General features: G+C 44.3%; 1 protein-coding gene across 1 annotated transcript in view; it reads right to left on the reverse strand.

Annotated features, from left to right (window-relative positions):
* Nucleotides 1–15,058: 15,058 nt before the first annotated feature.
* Nucleotides 15,059–19,901, reverse strand: part of KCNK7 (potassium two pore domain channel subfamily K member 7) — a 76,259-nt gene continuing 71,416 nt past the window's right edge. Inside the window, exons 2-3 of the mRNA XM_078660732.1 lie at nt 18,410–18,805; nt 15,059–15,614 (exon numbers count right to left, since the gene is read on the reverse strand). Coding sequence (XP_078516858.1) covers nt 15,334–15,614; nt 18,410–18,805 — 677 coding nt within the window. The 3' untranslated portion in view covers nt 15,059–15,333. The remainder of the gene's footprint in view (nt 15,615–18,409; nt 18,806–19,901) is intronic.

Genomic DNA, 19,901 nt, shown 5'->3' on the forward strand with positions numbered 1-19,901 from the left:
TCACGTTATACATAAATGGTCTTGATCGCGCATTAAGCACTTTACAGGTAGACACCCCAAGGATAGGTACCCGTGGAATCCCAGTTCTGTTTTATGCAGATGATGCGGTCCTTCTTGCACGCGCCCCCAAAGGTCTGCAGATCTTAATAGATGGGTTTGTATCTTTCATGGAGATTCTGGATTGGTCCCCCAACTTGGCAAAATCTTATGTCATGGAAGTGGGCAAAAAGCCAGGTAAATCCTATAATTATACAATTGGATCTTATTGTCTAGGAAAGGTACAGTCCTTCTCGTATCTGGGGATTTAATTTGAAGGGCGATTACGTTTTAAATATTTTTTAGAAGATAAGTGCAGTACCATGGCCAAATGTACTGGATCAATAATGAACTTTGCACAAAGGCTAGGACGGTGGTCCCCAGAGCAGATCCTGAAACTGTATAGCCCCATGTGTTGTGCTAAAATACTGTATGGCAGTGAGGTGTGGGGATTCATCGAGGCGAATCAATTACAAATAGAGGAGAATAAATATTTCAGGCAGCTGTTAAAAGTCCCCCAGAGCACGCCAGCCCACATTGCACATAAAGAACTGGGTGCCCGTTACAATATGGATAGGTGGGCTGTCAATGTCCTAGTTTGTTGGGTAAAGATCTGTTCAAATGTAGAGGCGGCATTAAGCAGGCAGGTTATAGAAGATTGTCTTTGCCTGGACCACTGACTCAAAATTCCCTGGCTAAAATATGTGAAGGAGTCCTTTGAGAAAATTGGATGTGCAGATTTATTTGCTAACCCCGCGAAAATAAGCATGCAGGATAAGGCCCTGGTCAAGGATCGGTTCTTTAAGTATGCTTCGATGCTCCGGGGAGACAGAGTTGACCAAACTGTCGGTGAGAGAATATTTAGTAGCCAGGTCTACAGAGGGCATTGAACTATTATACCTGCCCTGTATAAGCAGTGCTCATGATAGATTTTTAATGACTCGGTTCAGGCTAAATCTTTTGCATCATGTTTTGGCAGAGCCGGCAGGGTTTACACCGCCCTCAGAGATGAAGGGGCCCTTTGGCTGCGACCACAGGTCTCCACAGGACACCCTTCACTTTGTTTTACCATGCCCATTTTATCTACATCCTAGAAGACTTTTTCAGAAGGGCATTTTAAAAAAAGCCAGATTTAAACAAGCATGGGTGGCACTTTAATTTTTAAAACTGGCCCCAGATGCTTTTACACTTTTTTGTATCATTAATTTTTTAAGGGCTGCATTCAGACTAAGGACCACGAGGGGTAGCGTGAACTAAGCCTGTAGATGAGGTGGTCTGACGAAGGACATGTTATAAGTGATGTGTATGTTTTTTATTTATATATTGAAATTGCACTACGTAGATTTGAGACTGATGAATTGTTTTTGTTCTTTTTAAAAAAAAGTTTGGATTGTATCCTCCATAGATAAACTGTCACTTTTATGGTATTTTTATATGCTGAATAAAGAACGTAAAAAGAAAAAAGTACATGTTGGACAACTGAACATACACGGATATTCCGTTCAGTCCAAGCAGACATGCTAGCTTCAAAACACTTACACACACGTACACACCACAAACCTGGTGAACCGAATAATCGTGGGGGTATACTTACACACATTTATTGAAGGTGAGACAGTATCAATTGCATATAAATCGCATTTATATACTAATGCTGAAATGTGTTTTGCACTGACAGAAAAATACTGACAGAGGTAGAGATTGCTATGATGAGAGAGAGAGGGAGCATTGGCTCAGGGGAAAAGAATAATTGTATTTGCCCCAGTCCCGGCCATAGAGGCTGGGACAAAGGCCAGCGTTCCTAATGCAAAAGCTTTACATCAGCGATGGATACAATGGCCCAACTCTCTCACCGCAACAGATGTAGACTACGTCTTTGACTCTACATTACAAACACAAGCATTCCCATAGTATGAACATGAATATTCTCTGCCACATGAAGTTATGCCTCTTGATCAGTATGACTACATCATCTATACTGGCGGATCTGCTCAGCCTGCCATAGGAACGAAGCATCAATATTCAGCAGCATGAGCTGCAGTAAAAGGGTACATATAGGATGGAGACTTCCATCCTGAAAAGACCGTGACTGCACATCACAGCTGGCAGAACTCAGAGCTTTGATTCTGGCCCTGCAGACTATGGATCATGGATTCCCCACACTAATAGTGTGTGATTCCTATTATTATGTTCAATCATGCAAGTTTTGAAAGGGTACACAATAAAGTATAAAATGTTTTGGGGACAGGTGGCTAAGCAGAAAGCATGCTTGCCACAGACTCATGTGATTCACTCTTTGGGACATCAATGTGCAGGCATACACGATGCATGGAATTCCATGGTTTATGAAGGCGCAAAAGCAACAGTGCAAACTGTTGCAGTTGCTGCAATAACTCATTCCAGTACAAGAATAGATTGAAACATTATGGTGGCTGTCAATGCTGCACGTGACAGCACCCACCTTTCGAATTACTTTCCCACAAAGTACTCCTACATGAAAATGAAGAGCACAGTAGCCCTACAATTCAGTTGGAGACATATTCTCATAAGGTCCATCTAAAATCTTCCTTAATATTTTCAGACGTGGCTGAAGGGCATCAGAGCACTTTACAACCAAACCAGACTGTGTTACTTGATGTGGGTGAGCTAGCAAATTGGCAGGGAGAGCTGAGCCTGGCTCAGGCCTGGGTCTGGCTTTGCTCTAAGAACCAGAACTCTAGTCAAGACGACAACATCTTTGACACTTAAATTGCAATAAACGGCAAGTAATAGGATAATGATGCCTCCACTTTTTTAACATATGGAAATGTTTCACGTTAGAATGGTTAGAGCATATTGTGTCACTGCATTGTGTGTAGTTTATTAGAAGTGATAGTCAAGAAACATTAACTTAGAAACAATGACTCCTGACCGTCCTGATGACAAGGCCATTAGTTATCATGTTATAGTATTTTAATTTATAACATGCACAAATCACCCCGAGAAGTGTATCTCAGAGCAACCAAGAGACAAAGGTAACAGCAGCAGCTAAATCAGAATAAAATTGTCCTAAGTACTTTCCTAAAGAGAAAGTAATCCGAACAAGTTTGAATATGATGTGGCAATTTGTTCCAGTAATAAGGAGCCATGTAAGAAAAAGACCTGCCCCCTGGACCTGCCTTTTTGACACGAGAAACAATTAACAGTGCTTTATCGCTAGATCTAAGGAGTCTCGGAGGGTGATAGTGCCTACGCTTTGAAGCTAGGTAACAAGGCCTTTTCCAGTCATGGCTTTATTTGTAATTTGTCTGAACTGGGGTGGTGTGGAGTGCAAAAAAACGATTGATTTAGGCCCAGCTCTCTGTACTGGGGTGAATGTATGACATTGTTCTGCATTCTGTCCATCAACTGTTGTTTTTGCCTTTATTTGTAAGGCAACACATTTTAAAAATGATTCCCTTCTGAACCGGAAGCCAATGTAAGGTATGTAGAAGGGGAGCGGAAGCAGTCCCTGATGGCAAATTGCAAATGAGGCGGGCTGCGGAGTACTGCATCACTTGTAATTTTGATAGCAATGTCTCATTTGCCGATGCAAGCAGTACGTTACCGTAATCCAGACGGATAATCTCAAGAGCCTGAACCACCGGTTTCCTCGCTGTAAGTGGGAGTAAAGGCTCTTCTCAGTAAGCGCGTGATTTGAAAACAGGAGCCTGAGGTGGACATCACCTGCTCTTTCATGGTAAAAGGTTGGTCAAACTTTTTCCAAACAGCATAATCTCTGTTTTTCCAGCATTCAGGTGGAGACAGTTCTTTCTCATCCAGACAGCAATTGCTGTCATTCAAGCTGAGAAGCTTTCTTTTGCTTTGGTCAAATCTTTATTTAAGGAGATTAAAAACTGTGTGTCTTCCACATACGATATTATTTCAAATCCAGCCTTGGAGAGATGTGCAACATATATGTAAAAAACGCAAGGGGCTAAGGAAAGAGCCCAGGAGGACCCCTTGTCCAGCATCATAATACGAGACTTCAAGGAACCCAAAATAATAGTTTGGGTTCTTTTGGACAGAAAATCGCCAGCCAATTTAGCACTGTCCCATGAATGCCAATCTACCGTAACCTACGGAGTAACCTGGGATGACACACCGTATCGAATGCTGCAGACAAGTCAAGCAGCACTAGCATAGATGGTATAGTAGCATCTAAAGAACCTTTAATGTGGCCAGTGACTGCTGCCAAGGCTGTCTTGGTGCTATGTGAAGGTCTGAACCCCGATTGAGATCAGTCCAAGTTGTTATTAACCTCATGGTACTCTGAAAATTGTTTATTTATTTATTAATCCGTCCAGAGGCTTACCCAGTAAAGAAAGCAATGAGATTGGGTGATAGTTCGAAAGGATGGAAGGTGCTAGATCAGCTTTGTTGGGGATCGGCCTAACCTGGGCCACCTTCCAAGTAGCTGGAATTTTTCCAGTATTAATTGATAGATTTAATATAGAATGGATGGAAGGGGCCAGCTGATTGGAGAGAGCAGCGGAAATCTCACAAGGACAAATGTCTAAAGACAAACCTGATTTGGCTGCAGCTAGAGCCAGCTGAATTCCTCTAAAGAAAACTCCTTAAACTTTCCAGAGTTCGGTACACCACTGGAGAGAGGTAAGAAAAAATATGTCTCCTCAGAGTGGGTTGGGAAGTCCTGATAGATATTGTTCAATTTCTCTTCAAAAGGATTGGCCAATCAATCACAAAGAACCTGTGACGCCTGAATGTCTTGAGATCACGCTCTAGGATTTTCAAAATGTATGTTGTGGTGAAAGCACATTAAACTGCTCTATAGGCCTCCTTATCACAAGCATTATTTGTTGGTCGCCACTGTCTTTCAAATTTTGTATATGATGCTTTCTCGGTTCTAAGAGCTAACATATACCAGGGTGAATGGATTCCATGAGTGGGATTAGGACATCATTTGAGATGATTAATCTTATCAAAAGCTGCGTTTAAAGCATTGTGATATTAGTGAACCAAGAGACAAGTCAGTTCTCAAGTGCACCCGATATTTTGCCTAGGTTATTGTTAAGGAAGAACTAACATTAAAGTCTATTAAAACATATGAGGTTTTTGGCAGAGCTCAATTCCTGAACTGATATATTTGAAGGTGCTCTGCAATATGATAATGAAGGGAAAAAAACAGAGAAATGCGTTAATTATCGAGGATAACACATATGGTCAAGCATGCAAGCATAGATTGGTAGCATGTTTCCTAGTAGGGTAATTCAGCCACTGGATGGGTGAATTTTTCTCTCTTCTGTTTTATATCAAAGGTTAATTCTTTGTCTTTAATTCCTTGAGGAGCTACATAAGTATGCTGTTAAATAAGTACATGAAAGTAAATGAAATTGAAACAAGACTTTCTAGAAAAGGGTGTTTGAAGCAAGGAGTGGGGGTAGAAAGCACATGAAGGATTGGCGCATTTTTGGATTGTGAATCCAAGGGGACCTCAAGCTGAGCCAGAGTCAGGTATCCTGCTCGCGTCATCCGTAGATTGCCCACCTCTATGTTACATACTTTTTAGGCACAGAAAGATTAAGAGGTACACGTACATCCATTTTTAGCAGTCCCTAAGAGAGAATCGGGCCATTTGCAACAGTTAAAACAGTTTGTTCAATGTACCAACTCTATTTTGCGAGTAAGTAACATATTACTAACACGCAAAATAGGGTTTGCAAGTCACTACCAGCAGTGGCGGCTGCTGGCAGGGAAAAGTGGTAAGCAGTGCTGGGCCAAAAATTAAAAGACAACTTACCTGCCACCTCGTTACGCTCCCAATGCGCACAGACTCCCAAAGTCCCCTGCACCAATCCAGATGCTGCGCTCACGCTAGTATTACCCAGCATGAGAGAAGCGCAGCGATTGGACGGAACAGGCTGGTTTGATGCTCCAGCAGTGACTGGGCCCCTGTGCTCCTGAGCCCTGCTGATATCTCAAAGCAACCGCCTGGAGATATCCAAGTGTGCATGTCACTTTTGTCCATCTGGCCAAACCCACTTGCGCAGTGGGTGCCCTGTCCCACCACTTCTCCTGCTGCTGATGGCCCTGCCCTCAAGACTTGGCTGTGGTTCCAGCAAGTAAAATAAAATGATAATGAAGCAGTTTTATTAATTGCTTTATTATCATTTTACTTCCCATGTTTTGATCTTCTGGTTCCAGCAGTGGGGCGACACTCCTGGCTACTAGGAAGGGACGTGCAAAAGGCCTCCCTTCCTAATAGCGAGTCGCAAAGGCATGTACAATTATTTTGCGACCAGAATGCAGTTGCAAGACAATCGAAGTTTACTGCCTACTTCAAGTAGGTGGTAAGCCAGTCACAAGTGAACCCCTTCCTCCTAGGGACCACTGTCTATTAAAACATATGAGGTTTTTGGCAGAGCTCAATTCCTGAACTGATATATTTGAAGGTGCTCTGCAATATGATAATGAAGGGAAAAAAACAGAGAAATACGTTAATTATCGAGGATAACACATATGGTCAAGCATGCAAGCATAGATTGGTAGCATGTTTCCTAGTAGGGTAATTCAGCCACTGGATGGGTGAATTTTTCTCTCTTCTGTTTTATATCAAAGGTTAATTCTTTGTCTTTAATTCCTTGAGGAGCTACATAAGTATGCTGTTAAATAAGTACATGAAAGTAAATGAAATTGAAACAAGACTTTCTAGAAAAGGGTGTTTGAAGCAAGGAGTGGGGGTAGAAAGCACATGAAGGATTGGCGCATTTTTGGATTGTGAATCCAAGGGGACCTCAAGCTGAGCCAGAGTCAGGTATCCTGCTCGCGTCATCCGTAGATTGCCCACCTCTATGTTACATACTTTTTAGGCACAGAAAGATTAAGAGGTACACGTACATCCATTTTTAGCAGTCCCTAAGAGAGAATCGGGCCATTTGCAACAGCTAAAACAGTTTGTTCAATGTACCAACTCTATTTTGCGAGTAAGTAACATATTACCAACACGCAAAATAGGGTTTGCAAGTCACTACCAGCAGTGGCGGCTGCTGGCAGGGAAAAGTGGTAAGCAGCGCTGGGCCAAAAATTAAAAGACAACTTACCTGCCACCTCGTTACGCTCCCAATGCGCACAGACTCCCAAAGTCCCCTGCACCAATCCAGACGCTGCGCTCATGCTAGTATTACCCAGCATGAGAGAAGCGCAGCGATTGGACGGAACAGGCTGGTTTCATGCTCCAGCAGTGACTGGGCCCCTGTGCTCCTGAGCCCTGCTGATATCTCAAAGCAACAGCCTGGAGATATCCAAGTGTGCATGTCACTTTTGTCCATCTGGCCAAACCCACTTGCGCAGTGGGTGCCCTGTCCCACCACTTCTCCTGCTGCTGATGGCCCTGCCCTCAAGACTTGGCTGTGGTTCCAGCAAGTAAAATAAAATGATAATGAAGCAGTTTTATTAATTGCTTTATTATCATTTTACTTCCCATGTTTTGATCTTCTGGTTCCAGCAGTGGGGCGACACTCCTGGCTACTAGGAAGGGACGTGCAAAAGGCCTCCCTTCCTAATAGCGAGTCGCAAAGGCATGTACAATTATTTTGCGACCAGAATGCAGTTGCAAGACAATCAAAGTTTACTGCCTACTTCAAGTAGGTGGTAAGCCAGTCACAAGTGAACCCCTTCCTCCTAGGGACCACTGCCTACACTTAAAAAATGAAACATTTGTTTCATTTTTCTTTTTGAAACACATCCCCTTTTTCTTTAAGGAAAACAGGCTGAATTAAAAAAAAGTTACTTTATTGAAAAGCAAACACAGACATGGTGGTCTGCTTTCCCCAGCAGGCCACCATCTCTGTGTTATTGCCCATTCCCAATGGGTCGCAAATTGTGACCAGCCTCATGAATATTGATGAGGCTGGTCAGTTGCGACCCCATTGGGAATTGATAAAGTGTCTGAGACACAGTAGTACAATAAATTTTGCGAGTCTCTAATTGTGAGTCGCCAAAAAATCGCAATTAGAGACTCACAAAATGAAATGGTCATTCACGTGGCCCTAAGTGATTTACCCAAAATAAAAAGGTTTTAAGCAGAGACCTGGATCCCTATGTTCCAAACCAAAATCAGCAGCTCTAGTCATCAGGCCACATCTCTTCCCCAAAGTCCTCACTTTACCAGGGAACTCTGCTGTAGAATCAGTGGTATAGCAAGGAGTGGGGGCAGGGTGCGCCCTGGGCAGCACAAGTTTTGGGGGCAGCCGCCTCCACCCCGCAGCCACGGGCGGCAAAAGCAGTGACTGCCATGGGTGGCGCAAGAGCTAGTTACGCCACTCTGTAGAATGTGCCGTTTCACATTCTTCCCATGATTGTCAATATTGTGACTGTGAGTCATCAACACTTTCTTGAGATCTCTATACTTTGACAGAAGGATTGTAGGATTATTGGGCAATGTATTGGCCTTTACATTTTGGGATTCTTTCAAACATGCCTTCACCTTGTTATACCATGTGCCTCAGTCCAGCCCGAACTGCCAAGCCATGTCTTCCCTATACCGGAATCAAGCATCCTAGGACCTGTCTCTGGCTGGACTGTTCCCATGAGGCACAGGGTCATGACTGATTTGCATATGGCCATGTCTGAACTGGGGTGGTGTGGTGAGCAAAATAGCAATGGATTAAACCCAGATCTGTGACTGGGGGTGAATGTTTTGCCAATGTGCAACATTCCGTCCATCACCTTGTGTGTTTTGATTTTCCACGCCTATGTCAAAAAATGATGACCTCCATATAGAACAAACACGTTTCTGAGATTGAAAAAACCCTCCAAGAAAGAGAAGACACAGTAGATTCAGCTTCCTCCGCTATTTAGAGGTTAAGCCCCCTAAGCTGCATCCTCTTTAATAAGCATGACAGTCCCTTCAAAATCTATACATTTTGCATCACACGTGGTGCTCTGAAAAAGCATGGGGTATGAGAACAGTGCCTTCTCCCCCACCCACCCGATGGTCCTCTTGGACCCTTTTTCCTCTCCCATGGACCTGCTAGAGGTCTTCTCATACATGATTAAAATAATTCCCACATGGTGAGCCCCCATTAAACTGTTCCTGTCAATAGAACATGTAGAATGGCATTGCTTGTTTTGGTCCTCCTTCTCCTCCCCTTCAACCACAAGTTTAAATTGTACGTAATGGAAAGAGCTCAGAAACGCCCTTCCAAAATCATGCGTCTCTCATATTTGACCAAAAACGTTTGATTTACCGTGGCCTGATTAGGGTAGTCAGAATTCAGTCAAACACAGTAGTTCAGTGGTTCTTAAACTGTGCTCTGAGGACCCCTGTTGGTCCGCCACGCCTTCTTAGGGTATCCTTGACTGTTTTATAAAAATGTATAATATTAAAATTAATAAATAAAAATGCATAAAGTATATGCATACAAAGAAGCAAATTTGAAACGTTTTCCATATTTGATTGTTAATTTGATTGTTAATTTCACAAGATATTTCAATATTTGAGCATGTGTGGGGTATACTTGTTTTTTGTATCTTTGTATATTGTTTTGATGTTCAAAACATACAGTTTGCTTAGGCCAGGGGTTCCTGGCATTCAATAATGACTCAGTGGGGGGAGGAGCCAAGCTGGCGACCAAGATGGCCGCTTAGGCTCCCGGCTCCACAGACCTCCTCATCCTGCTACAAGATCCTGCCGGTTATCCTGTGCCTATGCAACTCTCCCGGGTAGATGAAACGAAATAACGCTACACCGAGTGACCCCGAAGGCTCCACCTGCTTCGATAACGGAGAAACGTCGCCGTGAAGTTTGCGGCCTATATCAGCATTGAAGCCGGGGACTCGAGTGGGAGTGCAGCCGGCAACTAGTTGAACAACATCGGCCATAAGAGTTCGGGAGGAGCCGGTCCACCGGAATGGAAGCATACTTTGTCCGATTTTGACATCAAAGATCTGTATGGATTAGCGCCGAAATGGGGCACCTCAATGACACTGCGGATGCGAGCTGAATAATTGGTTGTCGAAACCCGGCACATAAGTGGCTTGGTGCCGTCTAAATTGCGACCTGATGATTCCGGGCATATCCTGACGACAGCTTCGCAATATCCTTGTATGCCGAGGGGTTGGAACGTTTGTCTTTGCTTCTAATTCCACTGGTCTAACCCGAGGGCCCAGGGGTGGACCGTGAATGAAACGTGCGAAATGGCGCTCAATATCGACCTTCGTGCGAATCGGACCCGATCCTCCGAGAGGTCTGGGAAAATTTGAACGGATGACCTGGGACGATATATCCTATCTAAGGGATCTCTGAGACATGACCAGAATTTCCCTATCGAGGGGGACCAACTAGCGCTGACCAGGGTTGAACCTACGCTTGGGGCTATAATGACGGCGATCAAGGGTCTTCATCTCTCTCTGAACTGGAAAGCCCAAGCTTTGGAGCACACATTGGATGCTGTGGCTTTTGGACTGGGACAGAGTGACATAGCTTTTGTTCAATTCAATGCCACTGCGGAAGTAACGACATCCGCACTACCCGGACTAATGGCGGTTACCATTCCCATAAAACGAGCGATGCGGGAGACCCTGGATTGCAAATTAGCTAAGACCCGTGTATTGGAGGTCCCGGTTATGTCAGTACCCACAATATTGTTATCGACTGAGAGCAAATCGCACCAGGCAATGTATCGGATGACTCATGCGACGATTGAGGAGTGGCTCGACAAGGTGGCCCTTTCTCTCTTTCCGAACTCTGTGCACCTGGACTTTAAACAACATCCGTGGTTCTTATTGACACTGATGGGACCCAGTGACAATGAGACTGAGAAGGCCCAGCTGTTACCGGCTTGCTACTGTTCTTCTGAACTTTTCAAGATGGCGGCTGTCCGGTTTAATATCATTTGTGTAACTGATCGAACGGGTCAGGGCTGAGAACGGACTATCGTTTCAAGACTTTTATTTAAAAGGTGGTAGTGCGGGATTCACTTTCTAATGTTGATACCGGCAGGCAGTGTAGGCGAGTAATGTATCCCCCGATTTTCGCCTGATAGTGAAATGATAATATATTCGTAATAGGGGGAGGCTTAGAACTGGCGGGGGCGAGAGGCCGGGTGCCTGTACGAAGGCCCTCCTCCACATACTTCTTTTAGTATTTGTAGATTAGATGGGGCGACAGGCACACTGCTAGTTGGGGATTGGCGTAAGCTACATGCAGGTGTGCAGGGTGGGGGGTGGGGTGTTGCGCATGTTGCGTTTTTTATTTTCTTTTCTTTCTTTATTTCTTGTATATCCTGACTTTGTTCTTAGTATTAAGGTGCCGATGCGAGCTCTATTATTTTGATTTGTCTGTTTTTGCATACAAATGTCCGTACTTTATCCTGTTTACGATCTTAGTATTGAGGGGTGCAATGATCTTTGATATCCTGATTTTGTGGGTGGAAGGGCCTGTGGGTTGCACGCATTGATATAGGCTAACTTCGCTAGTTATATAATCCTGATTCGTCAAACGTGTGTTAGAATCTCAGTGTCCTGCTTCAACGACTGCCGATATTGCGATCTTTCAATTGTTCGATTTCTTGTATGTGTTGGACTGCATTGCACTTAATATGCTCTTATTGTTTTTCGTTTTTATAACAATAAAAAGATTTATAAAAAAAAAATAATGACTCAGTGGGGGTCATCGGATCCCAGAAGGATTCAGTGGGCGTCCACAGAACTCAAAAGGTTAAGAACCGCTGCAAAACTACTTTTTCACACTTCATAAATCACCCTCATTTAGAAGGTGTCACCCGCCTTCGATTAACCCTCACTCTCCAACCATACTTCCCATAGGCTTTAAGGTGGTCGCCCATCCTGTAATCCTTTCTCGTTTCCCATAACCTTGTTCGTCTCTGTTCACTTCAGTTGGATCACCAAGGCCTGAATCTAAAATAAAATCAACCCCATGCAGCCTACATTATGGCAACACAGGAACTCAGGACAAAAGGATGCCAAGTCGAAACAAATGGAATAAAAAAACACTTTTGCCTGAGGATAAGTAGTGCCCAAACACAAAATACAAATTTTCCGGGATTGCTGAAAATTCTGGCACTTGAGCTGCCTTCAGCCTATTTGGAGACCTAATGGTTTGATTTTTTGGGAGGAGCCAGTGAGTTTCAAGGGCATCGAGGATTACAGGATTAAATTTGGGGGCAGATCAGCTGATATAAACTGAAGAGAAGGGAAACTGTTTTACAGTTTTCCCTCCAGTGAAGCAATATGATTCAGTGAATAAAACTGTAGCAATAAGATGCTATAGACACGCTTTGTGAATAAAAACTGTCTTTTTACTCTCAACCCAGTGGTGGCCGTGTGCCTCGTGGGCACCTGCTAGCTTTCCTTGTGACAAGATTTTTTTTAATGTAAGTGATCTCAGCTTTTGGAAGAGTCTCATGAAAGGTTCTTTTGTTTTACTTTTTACTGGAAGATAAAAACATATTCAGTTAAGGTTTCTATAATGGCTGCAATTCATTATCCAATTTTCCTTGAAGTCTTTTAAAACGCATTGGACACATTTCTATGCCTTTGAATCGTCTTATTTTATAGCTGCAGTGATTCAATAAAACTGGGGGTGAGTGTCTGAAACGTTTTAGTGCCCCGTCCATAATCTCCTTGTGTTTGCATGATTCAATAATATCCACAGCTGGAACAGAGACAAAAAACTTTAAAATGGGCCCTTTTTTAATGGCGTAACCCAAAATGATAAGGCTCCCCTGCTGAATGTGAAGAGTGGCCCGCGAGTCTCCAATATTGCACCGATCTTCATTGGCCTTGAGATGAATGTAGGGCTCTTTGATGAGTTTGGGGGCCCTTAGAGTTTGGACCCCCCACTGCGCTTCAGGGCTGCAGGTACCTCTGTTACGCTCCTGTCCGCTTTGAAAATTGTGGTCTTTGACCTCGATGTCAGGTGGGTCAAAGGACCATGAGATATTTACTGGACCCAGTAAATGCCGACACCGCAGGATAAGGTATTGCCAGATCCATAAATACCGCCTGGCAATTCTTCCCGCAGTAAATATTATCAGCTTTCTTGGTAATATCTACCAAAGTTGATCTTGGGAAATTTGTGAGACGTTTGAGTTAATCACACCAATAATTCCCAGGTGCAGTAAAATCTGACTTACCTCGGATTCGGATCCGCACGCAAACAGTGGCTTGCACAGTTATGGGGACCTTCATCTTTTCCACGTGGCAATAATGCCCTCTCTGTCACCCTGTGCTGTTTTATCCATTGAATTTCAGGTTTTCTATTACTTGTTCGGTTTAGATGGCTCAATTTTCCTCTACTCCCATTTCAGTATACACTCCTTTTACTTTAGGTCCCCCATCTCATTGGTCCTATTGGATTGGACGCAGCTTTCTCTCACCTGTCTACTGCTGCAGGATGGCCTTTTCGACAATTTGGGGGCATATTACCAAGCTATAGCGATAATTATCGCTAAGCTTGGTTAGCGGGCATTTAAATATCGCCGCGCTCCGACGATTTTTATCGCTTAGGAGCCTTGATATTATCAAGGTTTATCTCCTAAGCGATAAAAATCGGCCGAAATGCATGAATATCGCTGAAAAGCCAGCGATATTCATGCATTAGCGAGCAAATGCTCTTGGCCATGTTATCCACCTACCATTGGATAACCTGGCTAAGAACTGCTCTGGGCAGGCGTTAGCTTTTGGAGATAATCGCGCTTAGCGCGATTATTTCCAAAAGTTGGCAATAGGGGATAGCGATGTTAGCGACTGTTTCCATTCGCTAACATCTTGGCACGCCCACTCTGCATGTCATTAGCGATAATCATCGCTGACATGCAGAGTGGGCCCCTAAATGCCCGCTATCGCCTATTAGCTGTCGCTAACTGGTGTTAGCGACAGCTAGGTAATAGGGCGATAAAATTATCGCCGCTTTAGCGGGATTTTTTCCCGCTAAAGCGGCGATATTGCCCTTGGTAATATGCCCCTTGGTTCTCAGGCTGAAACTCCCTGGAGTTGTGAGTCATGATCCACCTATCTATGTGCGGCCATTTTCTGGCATCTTTCCTGCTTGAGGACATGTTATGTGGTTGTCCCATGAGTTTCCCCATCATGAATTAGTAACTGATCTTAAGTATCACTTTGACAATCAATGAAAGTGACCACCAAAGCTTTGTTGTCGAAAATAAATAACTGCTTTTGATTTATTACACAAACTTTGATTAACTTACAGGTGATCTCAAAGGTGGTCATCGTTGTGAACTTAGTTAAGCTAGCTGATTACTCATACTGAAATTTAAAAAGAAATCTCCGGTTATTGAACCAACTCTATTGTCATCCATCATTTCCAGGCCACCATCACAGATGCTGTCTCACTGGCCCCTTTGTTGTGTGCACACTTTTACCCTGAGCTGCAGAACTCCTGGTGAAGTGAATAGTGATTATGATAACCCCGGTAGGGCACGAAAGTGTATGATCAATGGTATTCAGAATGTCACAACCTTATTCCATTGACAGAGACGGATTTCTGTCCATAAGGGATTGCCAGATCCCTGCCTCTGAGATTTCTGTGCTCAAGGAACTGCTGCAGGGTGCTCAGTGTGTAAACAGTGCCTAGAAGACAAAGATAAAGAGGTGTGACAGCTCTAGCCTTCTGAGTTGAGGCTATTCACCCGACTAGCCAAACGAATTTCTCATGGATGCCAGGGTTGGCACCCTAATTTCAAATGGCAAAGAACCACGAAACACTGTCTTTAATACCCCCTACTAGATTCATTCTTAGTATCGCTGTAGTCCAGAGGCTCACCATTCCGGGGACATCTTTTCAGCACAGATCTAACTTGGAAGGTTACATCTAGTAAGGCTCAAAGAAACTGCAATATTATGACATTACAAACATTTAAACAGAACAATTTCCCCCTGTAGTAATTTCTTGCCCTCTTTCTCCTAGACTTAGAATTCTGTTTGTGGACACAGGACAGACATGCTCCTCTAGATCATATGTGGGCAAATGAGTGTAGATGGAGACTTGCCAACCAGAAAATGGTATCAAGAACAACTTGTATTTATTGAATCTGGAGTCAACGGAGAAACTTTCCAGCTCATCTTCCCATTGAAGTCAATATCCTGTGCCAAGCCAGGATCTCAGTCGCATCGTTCCGGATGCGCCCCCCCCCCCCCAATCAAGCTATCAACAATGACGGCCCTTGAAAGACCAGTGTCTGTTGCTCAAGACAGAGAAGTTATTCATCTCAAAGTTTAATCAAAAGGTTGATCGATTTGGTTGCCAAGGAGTTATGGCAAAGTGCATTAGATCCATTACTGTTGGGGGATGTCTACTGGTGTCTTTTCAGTCTCATCAAAGAGATCTATCCCCTGAGGTCCTTCTTTGGTGGCCCCTGAGATGATAGCCAGTGGGGTAGGGTCAGGTGCCTCAAACTCCTGTGCCAGCTCGTCCTGGCTGAGTATTCCCAGGCGGTCGTCCTCGCGGATCTGAGTGCGATTAGGCTTGAAGAGCCGGAAAAAAGTGCGAATGTCCTGCAGGCCGAAGAATGTTTCGATGGCCAGTAGCATTGCAATCAAGCCTAGGATGAGATAACCTGCAAGGGGAAAGAGAGAATAGGACAGCGTGAGATATTGAGACCTGGATAAGAAACTGTCTAGGAGTGAGGAAGAAAAAGAAGGGTAAAGGGTGAAATGGAGAGTAAATAACGACTCAGTGGCAACTGTGGCTTACTCTGTCAACAGTCAATTACATTTTTAGAGAATTGTGTGGCGGCTATCTTGCTTTGGGATACCGTGTGTTATTTCCCTCTCTGTGTTCTTTTGTCCCCTGACAAATCAGCAAAGTTGCTAAAGCTGCAACAAGATGCGCAGGGCAGCGTAAGTCATGTGAAAACCTATTTCCCCATTGAAAGCCCGTATTGCTATAGCCTGGATTAACAGTGTGGCCAAAAGCGCCAACTTCTGCCATACCCTCAAAAACGTAAAAGACATCCTCAAAGATCAACTCAAAACAGTTGTCCATTCCCCACTGATCTTTCCGTACTATTCTATACTAGCATGAGTTTCCCAATCAGACATGGCCCCACTAAAAGACATATTACATTCTCCAGTCAAACTAGTGACTTCTTTGAGGACATTTGACCTGTTTTCACCCCTCCCACACAAACCTCATTAGATATGCCTTGAAGCTGGAAAATGCTTCAAACTTCATGGGCCTCATTTATGAAAAGTGACGCATCTCTGCGTGAAAACAGCAATGCGTCACTTTTCATTGTGCCCTCCTTGCAACACCAATGATGCGTCATATTTTCAGTATGACGCATCATTGCGCAAGGAGTTACAGATACATCAGTATTTCTGATGTATCTGTATGGCGCAAAAGTGACGCATTGCTGGAGTGTGTCACAAAAGTGACGCAACTCCAGCAATGTGTCCTTTCACATGGGGCAAGCCCCATGTGAAAGGGCCTGCATCAGTCTTCCGCCTGCTGCTAGGCAGGCGTAAGAAATTGACGCATTTGCATCCTAGAAGTGGCGCAGTGAAATCTTATAGATTTCACTGCGTCACTTCTATGACCCTTTCTTGCATCAGAACGCCCCCCTTCATAAATTATACCTGGCGTAGGTATAATGTTGAGCAGGGGTTTACAAAGTGACGCATCTACCTAGATGCGTCACATTGTAAATATGGTGCAACAAGGCACATTTTTTACACTGCTAGTGCATCACAAAAAGTGAAGCACCGTCGGCGTAAAAGTGACGCATAGCCTCATAAATGATGCTTGCAATTCTCTGCCGGCAAATGTCAGAACCCAAAGTAGTCTCCATTACAGAAACACTAAAAAGCGCATCTATTTGATTTTTCCTTGGTTGGGCCCTTGGACCGCTTGCACTGTCACTCCGGATCTGAAATAACAGTATGTCTCGTCTCCTTCCGGGTCATTCCCATTGTTTGTTTGAACGCCTCTCTTACTGAACTGGTCTGTCTAATTTTCCCCCTCTATTCCTCCTTCTACTACTTGCTGTGAACCTATAGTTATTCTCCAGTAGTTATCTACTTCTGGTTTATTGCTAACATGTTCAATGTATCGCTTCTTTGTTTTTTGTAAAGCACCTGAATAAATAAATATTCGTTTAAACACGGCTGTTGCGCAACAGCTCTGTATCTGGTGCCGTTATGGGACGCAGAGGTACTGGTTGTTAATGGAGGGGTGGCCACCCACAAGTGCAACAGCTTTCTGTTTATTTTTTTGATGGCCAGATTATAATGCCAGGATTACTTTCCAGTACTCTTGGGGGCATATTCACAAGGGGATTGCGGCACCAGAGCGTCACTTTTTACGACGCTCCGGTGACGCAATGCCATTCTACATATTTACAAGGCGGCGCGAAGCCACTTTGTGCGACTTAAACTTTGTGCAAGGGTGCCTGCGCTGGTGCTAGCCAGCTTTTTCAGTGCAAACGCAATGGAGAATACAGGGGTGCGCTGTATTTTTGTAAATATGCCACACCCCTGTGTTTTTTAAATGACGCAGCATGGAGCAGCTGCATTGCTTGCAGGGCCACGCTGTGTTATTTCTCTGTACATATACCCCTTGGCTATTACCATTAGCCAATCACCACATCAAGGGGCATATGTACAAAGAAATGACGCAGCGCGGCACTGCAAGCAATTCAGCTGCAATGTGCTGTGTTATTTCAAAAACACAGGGAAGCGCCGTATTTACAAAAATACGGCACACCTGTTTTCCCTTGCGCTGGCACTGAAAAAGCTGCCTAGCGCCAGCTCAGGCACCCTTGCACCATGGTGCAAGGTGCAAGGGTGCCTGCGTTGCAGGGATGATTGTTTATGTGCATGAAGGGGCACCTTCCTGACCATAAACAATCTTTAATGGTGATTTGTTCCATCTATGTGTGCTGCAGAATGCATCACTCATGGAAAAAGCATAAAACAAGGCGGAATAAAAATATTTCTCCTTGTTGCGCCATTCTAACACCACCCGTTCAATGGTGCTAGTTTTTGGCACTGCCTCAGATTTACCATTTCTTGCAAATATGAGTCAATGTCAAAAAGCAATGGGGTTGAGTGGGTACACCCACAGCAGTACCCAGTGCATGCCCCAAAGTGCATCAAAAGGTACGATATTTACAAGGTAGCATTAAGCCACGCAAAGTGGATTAGCGCTGCCTTGCGGAGAGCACTGCACCACCGAGCGTCATAAAAAGTGACGGTCCTGTGGTGCAATCCCCTTGTAAATATGCCTCCATGTCCTTAATTCACTGCAGAAGCGTATAATGCTTCGCTCTTTCTCCAGGTCGCATACACTAGAGTGGAGTATCAATTATTGTTCTCATGATGAAGTTTCTACACCTCAAGGGCATGGACTTACATGTTATGCTGAACTTGTAGAGCTCTCGAAGTTTTGGGGTGCTGGCCCTCCCGGGCACATAGTCGCCCAGGCCAATGGTGCTCAGTGAGATGAAGCAGAAGTAGAGCGACTCCAGGAAGTTCCAGCCATCTTCCATGGCCCAGAAGATGAAGGCAGGGAGCACAATGAAGCAGAAGAACACCAGAAGGCCAAGGAGCACAGCATGGACCACAGCCACGACGCCAAGTGGGTAGCCCCAGCGAGCATGGATGTAGTTGATTGGGCGAGTGTTTGTTAGCTTCATGAGGCCATTGACCGCACAGGTGAGAAGGAAAAGTGTGACAGGTATTCCAAGGAAGGTGTATACGATGCAGAATATCTTGCCACCGTTTGAGAGTGGCACAGTGTGTCCGTAACCTAGAAACAGAAAACGAAGAAAGAGTTGAGTGTACTGATGATATTCACAAAGGATGTACTTCAAAGGGTGACAGCAAAAGAGCAGCAAATAAAGTATGGTGTGCAATGGACAGCATGTAAATGATGTCCCACATAAAGTGACATGCAAAGGATACCACACATTAGCACCACAATGTAACAAGCCTAAGCAAAATAACTAATTCAGAGCACACACAGAATTTAGGATACATCGGTGTATAGTTATTCTGTAGTGAGGAGGTCCACGCATGAAGGTAGTAATTAAAGATGCTTTATTCATGTAGATAACAAGTAGGATAGTGCAGAACAACAAGTTGTCAAGTTGTGAAGGAGAGCCCCACCAGGAGCAGCCTATCAGCTGCTCAGCCCATGCTCAACTGTCACTTCACCTCTCTGTGTCCCAACATTCCGAATCACATCCAGACTCCAACATTCTATTGCGTTCAGAGCACAGGCACAGGCTGAGCAGGTGGTGGAAAATACACTACAATACATATACAGGATACTACATATTCCAAATTTCATTAAGACACAACAGAGCCCGAGGGAGATCTGTTTGCCCCGAGTGGAGATGTGATGAACTGTTAGGGAACGTTTCAGTGACCAAAAGTGGGGGTTCTTTTTGAGAAATGTAAATTCAGTGTACCTGAGATGCTTGATTGTTTTCCTGGTGTTTTGGACACGTGGATTGTTTTTCCCCACACAGGGCCGCCATGTTGTGCATGGCAGAACTGTGGAGGGATATAAATTGGCCTGGCAAATCACCAGTGCCGCCATGTGAGACATAAAGCCCCTTTCGCCAGCGGAGCGTCACTTTGTTCTTGCTCCAGTGACATTGCACCATTCCCCATATTTACAGGGTGGCGCCAAGCCACTTAACGTGGCTTAAAACCACCTTGTAAAACGGCCTCTTTTCGCAGCAGTCGCTGCGGCTAAGGGGTGTACAATGGGTGTTGCTGTGGGCGTTTCACCACAACACCCATTGCTTTTTGACACTGCTCCAGATTTATAATGCTCGGCCAGAGCCAAAAACGAAAGCCAGGTAATTCCTGGTCTTAGGACGGTGATATGAGGAGAA

Source organism: Lissotriton helveticus, chromosome 9 (assembly GCF_964261635.1).
Source record: "Lissotriton helveticus chromosome 9, aLisHel1.1, whole genome shotgun sequence".
Lineage (NCBI taxonomy): Eukaryota > Metazoa > Chordata > Amphibia > Caudata > Salamandridae > Lissotriton > Lissotriton helveticus.